Source organism: Biomphalaria glabrata, chromosome 15 (assembly GCF_947242115.1).
Source record: "Biomphalaria glabrata chromosome 15, xgBioGlab47.1, whole genome shotgun sequence".
Taxonomy (NCBI): domain Eukaryota; kingdom Metazoa; phylum Mollusca; class Gastropoda; family Planorbidae; genus Biomphalaria; species Biomphalaria glabrata.
Window position 1 is genome coordinate 23933438 of NC_074725.1, and position 15183 is coordinate 23948620.

A 15183-nucleotide genomic window follows, 5' to 3' on the forward strand; every position below is an offset into this window, starting at 1 on the left:
TTCTCTTCGCTCTTTCTTTCCATTCCCTTCGATATTGTCCAAGTGATTGTCACTTCTCTCTCTTTTCATACGTTTATTTTTATATCTCTTTCTTACTGCTCTTTCAATCTTTTCCACCTCTCTTGTTCTCTCTCACTCTCTCTCTTTCTCTCACTCTCTCTCTCACTCTCTCTCTCTCACTCTCTCTCTCACACACTCTCTCACTCTCTCTCTCTCTCGATGTCTAAGAGTAACCCAAGTAAGGAAACGTCGAGTTGTTTCCCGTTAATACGACAAGCCGATAGATTAAAAATAGAAGAAAACGGGCAAGGGAGTTAATTCTCAATTCTCTCGTCACCGCTGCGGTCCTCGCCTCTCTGTTCACGCGCTAAGGGGCAGGATGGCCGCTATTGTTGCTATTCTGGTGAGCAGTCTACTAGGTTGAGCTGATCGTTCACAACTTCATATCTTCATTAATTGAGGGCTTTATGTTCTCTCCTCATTGGAGTGTTTGACTAATATATTGGTCCGGTGTAGAGGCGATCTGATGAACAGATAATAAAAGACGGCCTTCATACGGTGAATATAAGGGTTTTAGTGTTTGACCGATTCAAGCTCTGGAGAATTTCTATGAATTCACGAATGTTGACTTATTAAGTCAAGAAGCATTAGAAAAGACGGAAAGGCATACAGGCAGAAAAAAGTCAGACAAACATTCAGATAGATAGATAGATAGATAGATAGATAGATAGATAGATAGATAGATAGATAGATAGATAGATAGATAGATAGATAGATAGATAGATAGATAGATAGATAGATAGATAGATAGATAGATAGATAGAGATAGATAGATAGAGAGAGAGAGAGAGATAAAGAGACAGACAGACAGACAGATAGATAGATAGATAGATAGATAGATAGATAGATAGATAGATAGATAGATAGATAGATAGATAGATAGATAGATAGATAGATAGATAGATAGATAGATAGATAGATAGATAGATAGATAGCTAATTATTTTTCTTTCTATTTCAAGACAGTTCTCGATTTAAACGTATGAATATACACATTTTAACTCTGACTTGGATTTGGATTTAAATACTAGTCCAGTGTTTCCAAACTCAATTTCCAAACATTATACAAACTCTGGATAATTCAGTAATATCATGTAAGTGTTTTACTCTTATTAAGATATTTGTGTTAATGATAAAGATATGATAATCATGACTAATTTATTTCAATATAGTCGCTTTCCAAATATCTATTCAATAGATCTATTATTTATCAAACAAAGAGTAGATTCAAGGAAAATGCAACATTATAGATAAACAAATATACAAACTACTAAATAACTTTTTTTTTGCAACAATCGACAGAGCTTAAATGTTTGACTTTGCAGTACTATGAGGAGAGATATCAATTATTATTTGTTTTTAAAATACATATCCGTACCACGTACACAGCTAGCTATTTCTAGAGTTACATTCTTCAGTTTCAACAATTCATATATAATCTTAACGTCCGAGATACAGGAAGTAAAAAAATGTGATGCCCAATTCAGATTCCTGAAAAGTGTTTCAAAGAACTCAAAGTAAACATTTAGGGAACAAGATTACATTTTAATTTTTTTTCTCTTTAACTTCACGATTAAATAAAGAAATATAAAAAGGTTTTTATGGAATGTTTTCAACAGCAAAATTTGAAGGGAACAAGATTTCATTGAGAGTTTGTGTTTTCAAAGAAATGTAGATGTCACCCTTTTATTGAAAGTTCCACCCATTTTTCATCTTTTATTTTGTCAGCAGTACAGTTAAAGGTTTCACTATTTGTCATCACGACTATCACAGAGGCTGTGACGTACAAAGTATCAGTAACCACAATCATAACACATTCTCCCTATCAATAGACATGTGCGGGGCCAAAGGATTGTTAAAGTAATGGTTATGTTTGGTCCAATGACGTTGTGACTATAATTATTACATTGTTTACATTCATTAGTATTTAATGAAATGACTGTTATAGGCCTGCTCTAACGGATGGGATTAATCATTAAATGATCATCTATATGATGGCTGAACTACGGGTCAAGGGGGTTAGTGAATGGCCCATATCTCATTCAGAGACTCTAGATCTAGATCCATCGTTTTGGTCAACGTTTCATCACAAGTTCGGAATTGTAAAAACATCCCATCTAAAGAAGTTTTAAAGATTGAGACAAATAAACTAGAATCGAATACTAAACCTGTCCAATCAAAAACAAAATAATTTAAAAATTCATAAAGAATCAAACACAGTCCTAGGAAGAAATGCATCCATAAATAAATAAACACAAAAGAAAGTCCAAAATTGAATGTAGCACAAGCTACACACACACACACACACACACACACACACACACTACACACAACACCTACAAAACACAATCTACATTCGAATTATTTATATCCCCCTCCATTAAAATAAATTTCCTGTGTTAGAAATTAAAAAGCAATGTTCAAACATGAAACATCATTTTGAGAATACATTTGAAATGAAATAGACCTCGAGACTGTTAGGTTAGCCGTTATATATTATGTATTATATGTTATGTGTTATATGTTACGTTTTATGTGTTCTATCAAGTATTCTTATCTACATTTCAATGTTGGGATTTATTTCTTATTGTTAATCTCCCTATGACGTGGAGCTGCTGATTGTGTTTGTCTTTGTCGTACGATATCATTTTGTCAACTCTGGCTACAACAAGATGGTTGTCCATTCATGACTTTGAATGAGTCGGCTAGAGCGTTTTTAATACCAACTTTTATAGTTCTGTATTGATTGGTCGTGCTGACCGAATGTTATTGCACGTGGCTTACGAAGAGAAACTTGTTCGAATGTCCGCGTGTATACTAAGAGTTGTTCATTTCGGCAGTCAGCACGTGCTGGAGTCCACTCAACTTGGTCGGCTATCCGATGGATAGAAACATTTCGCTTTAAGCTTGACAATATAAAGCTTGTACAGGATAGCTTCACCTTAGGTTTCACTGTATACAATATTTCCAGAATATCTTTACTTTAGGTTTGACTGTATAAAATTTTTCCAGAATATCATTATTTTAGGTTTGACTGTATAAAAATTTTCTAGGACAACTTCATTTAAGGGTTGACTGTATAAAATTTTTTTAGAACAACTTCACTTAAGGGTTGACTGTATAAAGATTTCATAGGATAACTTCACTTTAGGGTTGACTGTATAAAGATTTCATTGGATAACTTCACTAAAGGGTTGACTGTATAAAGATTTCATTGGATAACTTCACTTAAGGGTTGACTGTATAAAGATTTCATTGGATAACTTCACTTAAGGGTTGACTGTATAAAGATTTCATTGGATAACTTTACTTTAGGGTTGACTGTATAAAGATTTCATTGGATAACTTCACTTAAGGGTTGACTGTATAAAGATTTCATTGGATAACTTCACTTAAGGGTTGACTGTATAAAGATTTCATTGGATAACTTCACTTAAGGGTTGACTGTATAAAGATTTCATAGGATAACTTCACTTTAGGGTTGACTGTATAAAGATTTCATTGGATAACTTCACTTTAGGTTTGATTCTTGTTTGATTGTTGTATAGCTCTACTTCATTGTCCCTTCTTTCTCTCAATTTTTTCCCAGATCTTTGCATGCGAATCCTAGTTCTGTAACAAAAGCAAAGTTTCAAACAGACATAGTGAACAAAACTAATTACCTTAATATGAACGTCTTGTTTAAATATATTCTTTCGAAAGCATTGGGGGGGGGGGGGACGACACTAAAACTCCACTTATCTTGATTAGCTTTTCTCAACCTATGGGGCGCAATTCCTGTCCTGTTTTTTTAAACAACAAAAAATTAGTTGTATTTTCAATGAAGTTAGTGCCTATAAATTCATCTAAGAATATTTATCAAGTAAAAGCATTATTCAAAATGTTCTTATAAATTAAACATTGTAATATGTTTTCGTCAAATCAATTCTATCTGTTAACTGCGCGAATTTCCTCTCAGTTTAACCATGGTTCTGTTGTCGTTTTCTTCGGACCGATAAGTTCTACTGCAGGAGGTTTCTCTAGGCATGGAGGTAATCTTAAATATTATACTTACTCTACATCTAACTCAATTGTCAGTGTCGGCCCATACTTACTATATTTCTTTAATTTGACCTGCTTTTTAATCGGATGATTAGACGTAGGCGTGAGGAGAATGCGTTTGTGTGCATCTAAGAATTGAGAGAGAGGGACATAGATTTAAACATCTCTTAAACATCTCTTAAACATTTCTACTTCATAGAAACACAAATTCGCTCACACACATCTCGAAAACATAAGCACACGACATACGCCTAAAGAAATCGATGTTTTGCTGGACGTGTTTGTACATTAAATGTCATGATGCCATTTGTTGTTTTTTGTAAAGCATTTATCTTTCTATCCGTATTTAACAGTTAATCTTTTGGATTTTTTGTTAAAAGGTTTTTAATCATGTAATACCCAAACAAAATAGATCTATATTCTATACCAATCACTTACAAACAAAGGGATAACATTTAATCACATGATTGTATACTGTGTCGAACATCTGCGTCCACTGGCAACGGCTTGATTTCACAACATGTTTATACATTTCCAGGAGCTCCTGGCAAATCAGGAGGCCGTGGGAAATCTGTTAATAGGTTATAAAATGGTTCAATTTTATAATTTACACCTAGAATTAGCGCGGGTCCTATGAAAAAGCGAGCCCACTGCTGTAGCTAGGTTGCAGTGGCCTAAATAGCGGTGTATGCTACGCTGTGGGTCGACTAGCAAATAGAATATTTAAGCTCTAACACTAATACATAAATGTAAACAACTTATAAAAATCGAACGATATATCTAGTTTAAAAAATATATACTTTCAATACCTGATAGAGTGATAGACAGAGATTTGACAAAATGATAAAGAGTTGACAGAGTAATACATAGAGATAGAGAGACTGAGGTGTGAGAGAAAGATTGAGTGAAAGAGAGTGCCAGAGAGAACGAGAGATCAATCCATCGGATGTGTATTGTTTACATTTCAAATGCTAATATTTCATGAACACAAAGTTTTGTTCTTCTGTTAACTATGTCATAGACAACGAGATTTTGTTCAAGTTACTTGCCCACACATTCATCTTAATACCTTTAGAATAGAACAAAGCTTCAAAAATGCTCATTTTGCCAGGTGGGGGTTATCCCCCTCCCCCGAGTAATTATAGTCTGCTGGTGCCATGCTGAAAGATTAGTCGAATGTCACTAATGGTACTTAAGAAGAGTTGACATGAGAGTAAGATTTGCGCGCCATCTGTTCTGTTTGCAGATGAACGTTACCTTTGTGCTCAGATCATTAAAGGTGTTCGCACAGGCCATGGGCTGGATTTGAACGCAGTCTCCTTTTGTGGCAACAGTTGCAGGAAAATAAATACTATGAAGTTATCCATCTGTAAACATTAGATAACATGTGCAATGCAAGACAAAAACAAAGAAAAAAATGGAGTAGGCCAGTGTTTCTCAACCTGTCAAGAGAGGGGCAGCGAAGGATAAAAATTATCTATCTATCTATCTATCTATCTATCTATCTATCTATCTATCTATCTATCTATCTATCTATCTATCTATCTATCTATCTATCTATCTATCTATCTATCTATCTATCTATCTGTGTACTTTCCTATGTAGTTATTCTCGTAAAAATGTCTCTTTATAGTAACTGTTAATGTAGGCTGATTAAAATTGACCCACAAGAGCCCCTTATGAGTGTTACCCAGAGCGTCTTTATTCCTCTATCATCTGTCAATCTGGCACTTAAACCAGTATAATTCGGGCATGAGCGCCGTGTTAGCCTAGGCTAGCTATCCATGTAGAATCTAATCTAGAAGGAAATCTTAAATATCATTTAAAATATCTGCTGCCTTGCTGCTAAACCAAAACTGGGAAGGCTTCGGAAGTCAACTCAGGACAAAATCAGCAGCTGGTAACTTTACGACAGTTTCTCAGAACATTGTGCTACTGCCTGACATAATATACAACGACATTCATCTGAAAACTGTATCGACACTTGCCGTTCCATTGGATACATCAGTTCCGTGGTGAGGAGGAGGGATTGCTGTGTGAGCAACACCGATCTGGGTGTCTACCAGAGATAGGCCTAACATACTGGCTTTCATCTCATGAGATGATCCACTGTATGTTCGCTACTGAATGAGGCCATCTAAATAGTTTTTTTCACTCAAACACACACACAGACACACACATATACACACATAATACTAAAAATATCGTTCCCAAAACAAAATTTCATTTACATTCTTACAAGTAATTTAGAGAAAACTTTCTCTATAACGTGTAACTTTAATGTCACTGTAAACATGCTTATTGGCCTGATAGTGTTTCAAACAAATCTACTTTGACTTTGACTTGATCCCCAAAGAAATAACTAGAGAGCTCTACATAATCTTAGATCAGGCTAATGGAGATTGGCTGAAAGCTTATCTTTTGTCTGACATTCAGTTACAATTCTGAAAAAAGTAATTTCTTTATGGCGCTGAGTTTTCCTTGTCTTTAGATAAATCAAGAATTTGTTACTAGGCTATGTTACGTGATGGAAAATATCATTGAAACATATGGCAGTCATCTGTTTGTAGCAATAGATACTATACACAAATAACACTTTCTATGTTCCGTTGGCCAATGATCCAATGGCTCTAACGTTTATAATAGAAAAAAAAAAGGTGACCCGGTCCAAAAAGTCTGCCAAGTCGTTCCACAAAGGGGATCGTCATAAGTACTATGCAGCTGGATTGGCGACCCTTACTTAGTTTTGTGGCGGTCACAGTTTAGGATAATGAGGTCGCTTATAAGCGAGTGGGCCGGATCTGAGGTGCGATGCGCTGCGTACACTGTACGATCTCCTCAAGTGGTTTATGGTTGTACTGTTGGGAACTTCTCAAGTTGGAGCCTAACACTTGTATTCACGCTAACAGGCTTCCGCCTCTGAGAGAGCGCCTGCTAGTTATTGAGGCCTCGAGAAGGGTAGCAATGAAGGCGGTAATGATATCGCCTGGTAATAAGAGGACGTTAAGGTAAGGATGTTCTTGAATGATGCAAATACGGAAAGCTGAGAATTAAATTCAATTGTAGATCTAGGATCCCAGGGCTTAGCCGGGTTATTTAGATCTTGAAGTCCAGGGTTTAGCCGGGTTATTTAGATCTTGAAGTCCAGGGTTTAGTCGTCATATTTAGATCTAGTAGCACAGGGTTTAGCCGGTCTATTTTTTTTATCTATAGATACACTCCTCCAATCGCGAACATAAGTGTTATTTTAGGATCTAGTGATCTTTCGCGAAACTCTATGACTAAATCTAATTGAGACGGGTACTTGCCAATTAGTATGTAGTTGACAATAGCAGTAGTAGGTGTTGTTGCAGATCACAGTAGACCAAGTGCTTTGAATAATACAAATCCGTTAAACAGAGCATGACATCGTGCCTTGAGCGATCAATCAGGCTGGCACAGAGAACCACAAAAGGTTTTCAATACAAATAATGAAAAACAATAAGATGAAAGGAATTCATTTAACAGTAAATAAAGGGAAACAATAATACAAAATGAAAGGGGGGAGGGGTAGAGAACAATGTAATGCCCACAAACCCGTTCAAGGAGAACGACACACATCAACATCCCTTCAAGCCACATCAACATCCAAATAACCGACATCAACCTCCCAACAACCCACATCAACCTGCCAACAACCCACATCAACATTCCAACAACCCACATCAACATCCCAACAACCAACATCAACCTCCCAACAACCCACATCAACCTCCCAACAACCCACATCAACATCCCAACAACCCACATAGACATCCCAACAACCCACATCAACATCCCAACAACCCACATCAACCTCCCAACAACCCACATCAACCTCCCAACAACCCACATCAACATTCCAACAACCCACATGAACATCCGAACAACCCACATCAACATCCCAACAACCCACATCAACATCCCAACAACCCACATCAACATCCCAACAACCCACATCAACATCCCAACAACCCACATCAACATCCGAACAACCCACATCAACATCCCAACAACCCACATCAACCTCCCAACAACCCACATCAACCTCCCAACAACCCACATCAACATTCCAACAACCCACATGAACATCCGAACAACCCACATCAACATCCCAACAACCCACATAGACATCCCAATAACCGACATCAACCTCCCAACAACCCACATCAACCTCCCAACAACCCACATCAACCTCCCAACAACCCACATCAACCTCCCAACAACCCACATCAACCTCCCAACAACCGACATCAACCTCCCAACAACCCACATCAACACTCCAACAAGCCACATCAACCTCCCAACAACCCACATCAACCTCCCAACAACCCACATCAACATCGCGACAACCAACAATATCTATATTACATATTTTTCATTTCTTGTATTAATAACACACAAAAACAACAACACATGGTCTCGCTTGATGTCTGTAATAACTTAAATAGAAGTGTGTATTTGTCAGCATGGCGTGTCCCAAATTGATTTCCTTCTCTCTTCTCGGGTCTCGTGTGACGTATAGATGTTCAATTAATTTCAGTTGATCCTACCAGTTTTGTATGTGCACTAGAGAGATGTCAATTAACGATGTACTTCTGGGCAGTTCTGAAGACATAATGGAATATCTATACAATGATAGAGAGGTTACAATTGGTCATTTCAAATTAGAAATAACGAAAGCAGAAAATGAAAAGCAACATAGTCCTCGGAAAAACAAAATGTGTGATTGTTTTTAATGGCCCCAGAAAGGGGAAAAGACACTTTTATTTTTTTGTGTGGAATGTCTGTCCGTCCCGTTTAGATCTCGTAAACTAGAAAAGATATTGAAAATCCGACATCATGATATTTTAGACCATTCAAAGTTCTGATGCAACGGCTACTTTTTTCTTTTCTAAAAGCGAAAAATCTAATTTTTTAAATCACTTATGCAAGCTTTTTTTTCATAACAATACACCACTTTTACAACCATACACTACTAATAGTAACAGACACGGGAGGCTCTTTAATATGAGAGACCACAAAAGACCATATTTGTATCATATTTATGCAAACGGTTTTAGATTTTTTGTCAAATTTTTTTTTTTACATTTGTAAAAGTAAGTTCTTTTATATACTAACAACTACATTTACACACAAAAAAAATGTTTACTTTTTTTTTTAAGAGAAAAAAATCTATTTAGTATACATATAAGTTAGACATAATTCAAAACAACAATTAATAAGTATTTCATATTATCGCGTGAACAGCAGTGGTAAACTCTCGCAGTAGCACACGGAATTAAAGGTGGTTTTTTTTTTACGGAAATGTTTTTTTTTCTTGAGGAATATGAGATTGTTCCTTTACAAAACAATTAAAGCAATTATATATTCATTATAAGACATTAGTTAGGACAGGTTCACATCTAACTTCACATTCACCTCCACCTATTCTTTGGTCTGTGGACCGCTGAGGCAACACTCAAGATCCGCAAACCTTCTTTCTCCATTCTTTGTCATTTTGTCTTTGATAGAATTTCATTCTGATGTTCTTTCTGAAAATATTGAAACATGGCTTTTTACCTGCCTGAGTGGACCACTTAGGGGACGATTTTGAGTTCGTGTCTCAACACGAACTGTCTTTGTAACGTTTTTTTTTCTATTTTGTGCATCTCGATCAGTATTTTCAGAGGACCCAAGATTCTCTTATATACAGGAGTGCAACTAAGTCAAGTGATTCTAATTGTACATACTTGTGAACCTATTGTGTACATATAACTGTTTACCTACCTTGGATCTACATACCTGTGTACCTACCTTGCTTTTCAGGTGTCATGTTCAATGTTGACATGCCTTCACAACTAGCTGTCTGAATTTATTACCTTTTAAAAGTTTCAGTTAGGTATTACACACAATTTAGATATTATCTCTATGAGATATTTAGGAATTTGGTTGATCACAAGTTGTACTACCATCTCTATGAGATATCTAGGAATTTGGTTGATAAGTTGTACTACCATCTCTATGAGATATCTAGGAATTTGGTTGATCACAAGTTGTACTACCATCTCTATGAGATATCTAGGAATTTGGTTGATCACAAGTTGTACTACCATCTCTATGAGATATTTAGGAATTTGGTTGATCACAAGTTGTACTACCATCTCTATGAGATATCTAGGAATTTGGTTGATCACAAGTTGTACTACCTTCTCTATGAGATATCTAGGAATTTGGTTGATCACAACTTGAACAACCATCTCTATGAGATATCTAGGAATTTGGTTGATCACAAGTTGTACTACCATCTCTATGAGATATCTAGGTTTGGTTGACCAATGCAAAAATCAATGTTGTGTGGGTTACAAGAATTGGGCATTCGAAAAACTCTTTTTTTTTAACCCTATTATTGGCTCTTATTTTAGTTAATAGAAAGACAACAAGCACCCCACCCAGGCGCCAAGTATTATTTCCGGTATTTAAAACTTTAAAAAATGCATATTCCTAGATATCTAAAGTCCTTTATTTTGCGTCTCTTCTACTTAAAAAAAATTGTAGGTCAAAAATCAAATCTGCTCTTCATTAAGGAAGACTGGTAGAAAATGTAAGGAGGGGGGTGGGGGAGTAACCTCAAAACCCTGTTGGCTACGAGCATGGAATTTAATGATTGTAGTTTGCTTTAGATTTTTTTATCGAAATGGGAAGCGTTATCGTCAAAACCAGCTGCTGTTTGTTTTTTATAATTCAAAAACTCCCTTTGGTTTCGCTCATAGAATTTGGTGACTGTAGTTTGCTTAAATTAAATAATTATTCTCTGTGCATTATAGAATCCACTAGATATAATCATCTTAAAATAGAATGTTCACTATTCATTGTGACACAAAGTCGCTGTCATGTACGCACAAGGTCCAAAGAGAAGTGTAAACAGGAAGTTCTCTCATACATTGGCTTCGAGTTTTTAAACTGTGAAACTGAGAATAAAATAGAGTTAATTAAAAATGAAGTTTATTTCCATTGGAGATTTGTATATTTAAAAGCGTATATTAAAAAGGAGAGAGACTTATATTAACAGTTAGTAAATTCGTAAGTTAACTACTTGTGTGAATTTATTATTGGAGTCAGGTTTCCCCATGCGCTAAGAGTGTGTGTTCAATTTTTGTATGATTTTTCACCTAACTAAAGAATTTGTCCTAGAATTCGAGTCATCGAAATTGAAACATTAAATCAATTTTCAACAAATAGCAAGACCTATTTCACAAACAATTCGATCAGTCACAACAATTCATCAAAATGTTACTTTAAACCTCATTAAATTTAAATGGCTGTATATATTACTTTTACTTCTCTAACAGATATACAGAAATGATTTCCACTTAAAGGAAGGTAAGACAACTGTTTGAACATATATATAAACATACATATATATACATACATTTCATTTATATTTATATGCATAACATATGTTACTTAAATACATGTATATGTTTTTACATGTCCATATCTATATATACAAATCTCTACATGGCTCAGTTTGGACACCAAGAAGTAAAGGAAAGATCGCTCTTTTATTTCTGCAAGTCAGACTAGAGGTACCCCACGTAACTTAAGGGCAAAAAAAAAAAAGAAAAGGGGTTGGAGAACAAGTATTATTCACACATCACTAAAAAGCAGGGTCGGACTTAACCATTGTGACCAAGAAGTAAAGGAAAGATCACTCTTTTATTTTTGCAAGTCGGACTAGAGTTCATTCATTGGCCTCCTTCAGTCGTGAAATGACTATAGTTCATCTCGAACACTTTATCATATGGCTGTGGAGCCCTATTTTTGAGACACTCCCGTCCACATATAGTGCTTTCGCTTTGGTGGAAGAGGAGCTGGCCATTTTCCTTGTGGCACACTTTTCTTCAAGAATCGAGGCCCATGTCTTCTCGCTGTCTATAGCTTTCTTGGTCACCGTCTCTCTCCAACTAGTGCGGTCTAAGGCTATGTCTTCCCAATGGTCAGTATCAATGATCACTGATTTAAAATCCCTTTTTATCACATCAACGGACTAGAGTTACTCCATTTAAAAAAAAAGGGGGGGGGGAACAAGTAATCAACTCTGTATTCACCCGTCACTAAATAGCTAGGCTGGACTGAACCATTGTGGGGCCCTATGCGAAATGGATTTAACTGGGCCAAGTTTGGGTAGGGATACGGATAATAAGTGAAAATTTAGAGTTTGTATTAGAAAATAAATTCGTGCTTGCATTTTATTCATTCTTCACTAGGTACAGAACTACTTTATGAGCCTTGCGTGTAGCGAAGTCATACAAGTATATCATCCAAATTCTGTTTCCTACATAGATCACGCTCAATAGCAGGAATTACCAAATGTTTCAATCTATCTTCGAGAATTTTGACCTTTTTTTATGGCGCGTAGGATTGGCATTTTCCATATTGAATGACACTCCAAAATGACAATTTTCGTCTATATATTTTGGGAGATTTGTTTGAGTTTTCAAAAGATTTTAATAATTTCCGGATATTTCAGGACTTTGAGTATATTTTGCAATTTTAGGAGATTTCCATGAACTCCTGGTAAATCAGGAGGAAATCTGTTATAAGTTATAAAATGATTTAATTTAATAATTTACACCTAGAATAAGCGCGGGACCTATGAAAGTGCGGTCCCACTGCGGTCGCAAACGTTGCAGTGGCGTAAGGCCGGCACTGCAAAATAGCGGCGTATGCTACGCCGTGGGTCGACTAGTATTATATATATATTTAACTCGTAATTTATCATAGAAAATAAAATGTTTTTAAAATATGCATAAGTATAGAATGATACAAATATTTATTTTAAAAATATACACACACTCTACAAATTGTGTATCGTTCAATAGGACATTCACAAATACATACACAAAAAGAAATGTATGCTATTATATAAGAATACCAGCAATACATACTTGATTATGTCCCTTGATTTGTTTGTTTGTTTCATTTTGTTTTTTCACTTCCAATTAACATCCAATATTTTAGCTATACCTTTAAACGTATTTTTTAGCCCGTGATTTCTAGTATCTATTATATTCAATTAGAACTCTTCTCTGTCTTTCTCACTCTCCTTCTCACTCTCCTTCTCTTTCTCACTCTCCGCTCTCTTTCTCTTTCCCCTACTTTTTCTCCCCTTCTCTTTCTGGAACACCACCTCCCTTTTTCTTCATCCTGCGCCTCGTAATTGAATTGAAACGCCCCACCATACCTACACACGTAAACATAGACTCTTTCTGCCTTCCTTTCCACAAGAGTCCTAGATACAATCTCAGCGATAGATAGATAGATAGATATTAAGGCCCCTAGTTGATTGATTTACGTACTGACATCACTAATTCTGCAACTTTCCGTACACGAAACAATCCGACAATTTACTATTTTCCGTATGGCTAGAACAAACTAAGCACCTTTCAGGATCGTAACTGCAGAGATTAAACTTACCAAATACCATTCTTTATTCGCATTTTCAACACAATATAGCCTACATTTTTTGAAACACGACATGATATAAAGCTAACACTTCCTGTTCGCTCCAGCTTATTGGTCTAATTTTAATTCTACACATTTTGACCTAGACAAGAAGTCTCTAAAGTTCTATTTTGTTACACGACTATCTTCTGTTAAAAGGGACGTTTGTAATTTAAAATAAAAATGTAATCATACATAATCATGTATTATAGATCTATAACTAAAATTTTAACAAAATCTCATAGTAAAAATGAGGTCTATTAATCTAGATCTAAACTTTAGTTTTTATAGTTTTTTTTGCTTAATTTTCTCTAGTATCGAAATACCTGGTAAGCTCAGTTGGTAGAGCATCACACTTTTGATCTAAAGGTCACTAGTTCGTCTCTAAGCACACAATAATTATTTTTTTAATTATATATATATATATATATATGCCAAACACCATACAGTCACTTATCTATCAAGAGATCTCTAGAAACCGCTGATCGGATATGCATGAAATGTTGCACACAGATTATATATAATCTGCTTTTAAGGAAGTACTAAATTTCTTACCAACTGTTTATTACATTTAGACTATCGTACCTGTATGACTATGACCGTAGGTTATATATAAAAATAATGTTAAAGTGATTGTCCGTAAACAAATGAATTCAGCCATAACTGAATGACTGACTGTCTCGTCTGCTCTTCCTGTATTACAGTCTCTTTATTTTTATAGTTTTCTGTTCAACATGTCCCTCACGACATCGCTAAATCTGGTTAATCCTTTCCTGTCCATTCATAGCCCAGACATGAGTTTGTCGGTGGCTAGCATCGGTCAGTGATGACGCGTTCTGCCTTATGGACATTCGGCTTGGTATTTGTAATGATAGACCGGTGCAATATGTCAGAGTGGTCGTGTTACTCAGGCACCTCTACTCGGTTACAACCTTTTTTTTTTTTTTTACTGTTTTATATTCTCTATTTGTTTATCCATCATTTTCTTAATATTTTCATTTCTCTCTCTCTCTCTCTATCTCTTAGGTAAAATACATAAACAACTTCTTATTTCTAACTATATATGCTCTATGAATATTATTTGGAACACAGTACACCAGCCTAGAGGTCTTTGAATGTTGTGTTGGCTATAACACACTCTAACAAAAGGATCATGTTGAAGTTAATAATCTATAGTTTGTGCCATCTAGATTTCATTGTCGAGAATTTAAACTAGTTGTAGAGTTGTTACGCCATACACATATGTGGTCTAGTATGTTCTATGTACGCAAATTAAGTATTAAATATATAATGAGAATACAATTGAGTTTTAGAATCGTCTTCACATTTAACAATGTCTCAATAGAATTGTCCCTGTCAGCCTTGCCTATCAGACATTGAGGAATTAATAATGATAAGGCTTGCCTTAATGATAATAATAATAACAATAATACTAATAATAATCTTTATTATCCATAAGGAAATTTGTTTTACAGTTTTTACAGAAACTAAATATACGTCCACACCAGATTCACTCAAAAGTTGCATGTGCCATGTTTATATCAGATAGTTCATTGTATTTGACGCTTTGATTGTCAGA

The 15183-nt window shown here is 35.5% G+C and overlaps 3 protein-coding genes across 8 annotated transcripts in view; 2 read left to right on the forward strand and 1 right to left on the reverse strand.

Moving 5' to 3' along the window:
- The first annotated feature begins 310 nt into the window (after nt 1-310).
- Nucleotides 311-15183, forward strand: part of LOC106072725 (cholecystokinin receptor type A-like) — a 156898-nt gene continuing 142025 nt past the window's right edge. For 2 of the 6 annotated variants that reach the window (XM_056011912.1, XM_056011908.1), the window contains exons 1-3: nt 311-682; nt 1022-1153; nt 11450-11480. The gene's annotated coding sequence lies outside the window, so the exon portion shown is untranslated. The remainder of the gene's footprint in view (nt 683-1021; nt 1154-11449; nt 11481-15183) is intronic. The other 4 variants (XM_056011910.1, XM_056011909.1, XM_056011911.1 and 1 more) reach the window with 4 other exon arrangements.
- LOC129923186 (sporozoite surface protein 2-like) lies at nt 7665-9970 on the forward strand. Its single transcript, XM_056013114.1, has 2 exons — nt 7665-8505; nt 9927-9970. Exons 1-2 carry the CDS (start codon nt 7665-7667, stop codon nt 9968-9970), a joined length of 885 nt encoding a protein of 294 aa, XP_055869089.1.
- LOC129923187 (uncharacterized) lies at nt 9992-10405 on the reverse strand. The gene has a single exon (XM_056013115.1). The coding sequence runs from the start codon at nt 10403-10405 to the stop codon at nt 9992-9994; it is 414 nt and encodes a 137-aa protein (XP_055869090.1).

Coding starts and splice junctions, on each gene's coding strand:
- LOC129923186 (XM_056013114.1), top strand. CDS start 7,665: ATGCCCACAAACCCGTTCAAGGAGAACGACACACATCAACATCCCTTC. Junction 8,506..9,926: donor TTACATATTTTTCATTTCTT/GTATTAATAACA, acceptor CTTGCTTTTCAG/GTGTCATGTTCAATGTTGAC.
- LOC129923187 (XM_056013115.1), bottom strand. CDS start 10,405: ATGGTAGTACAACTTGTGATCAACCAAATTCCTAGATATCTCATAGAG.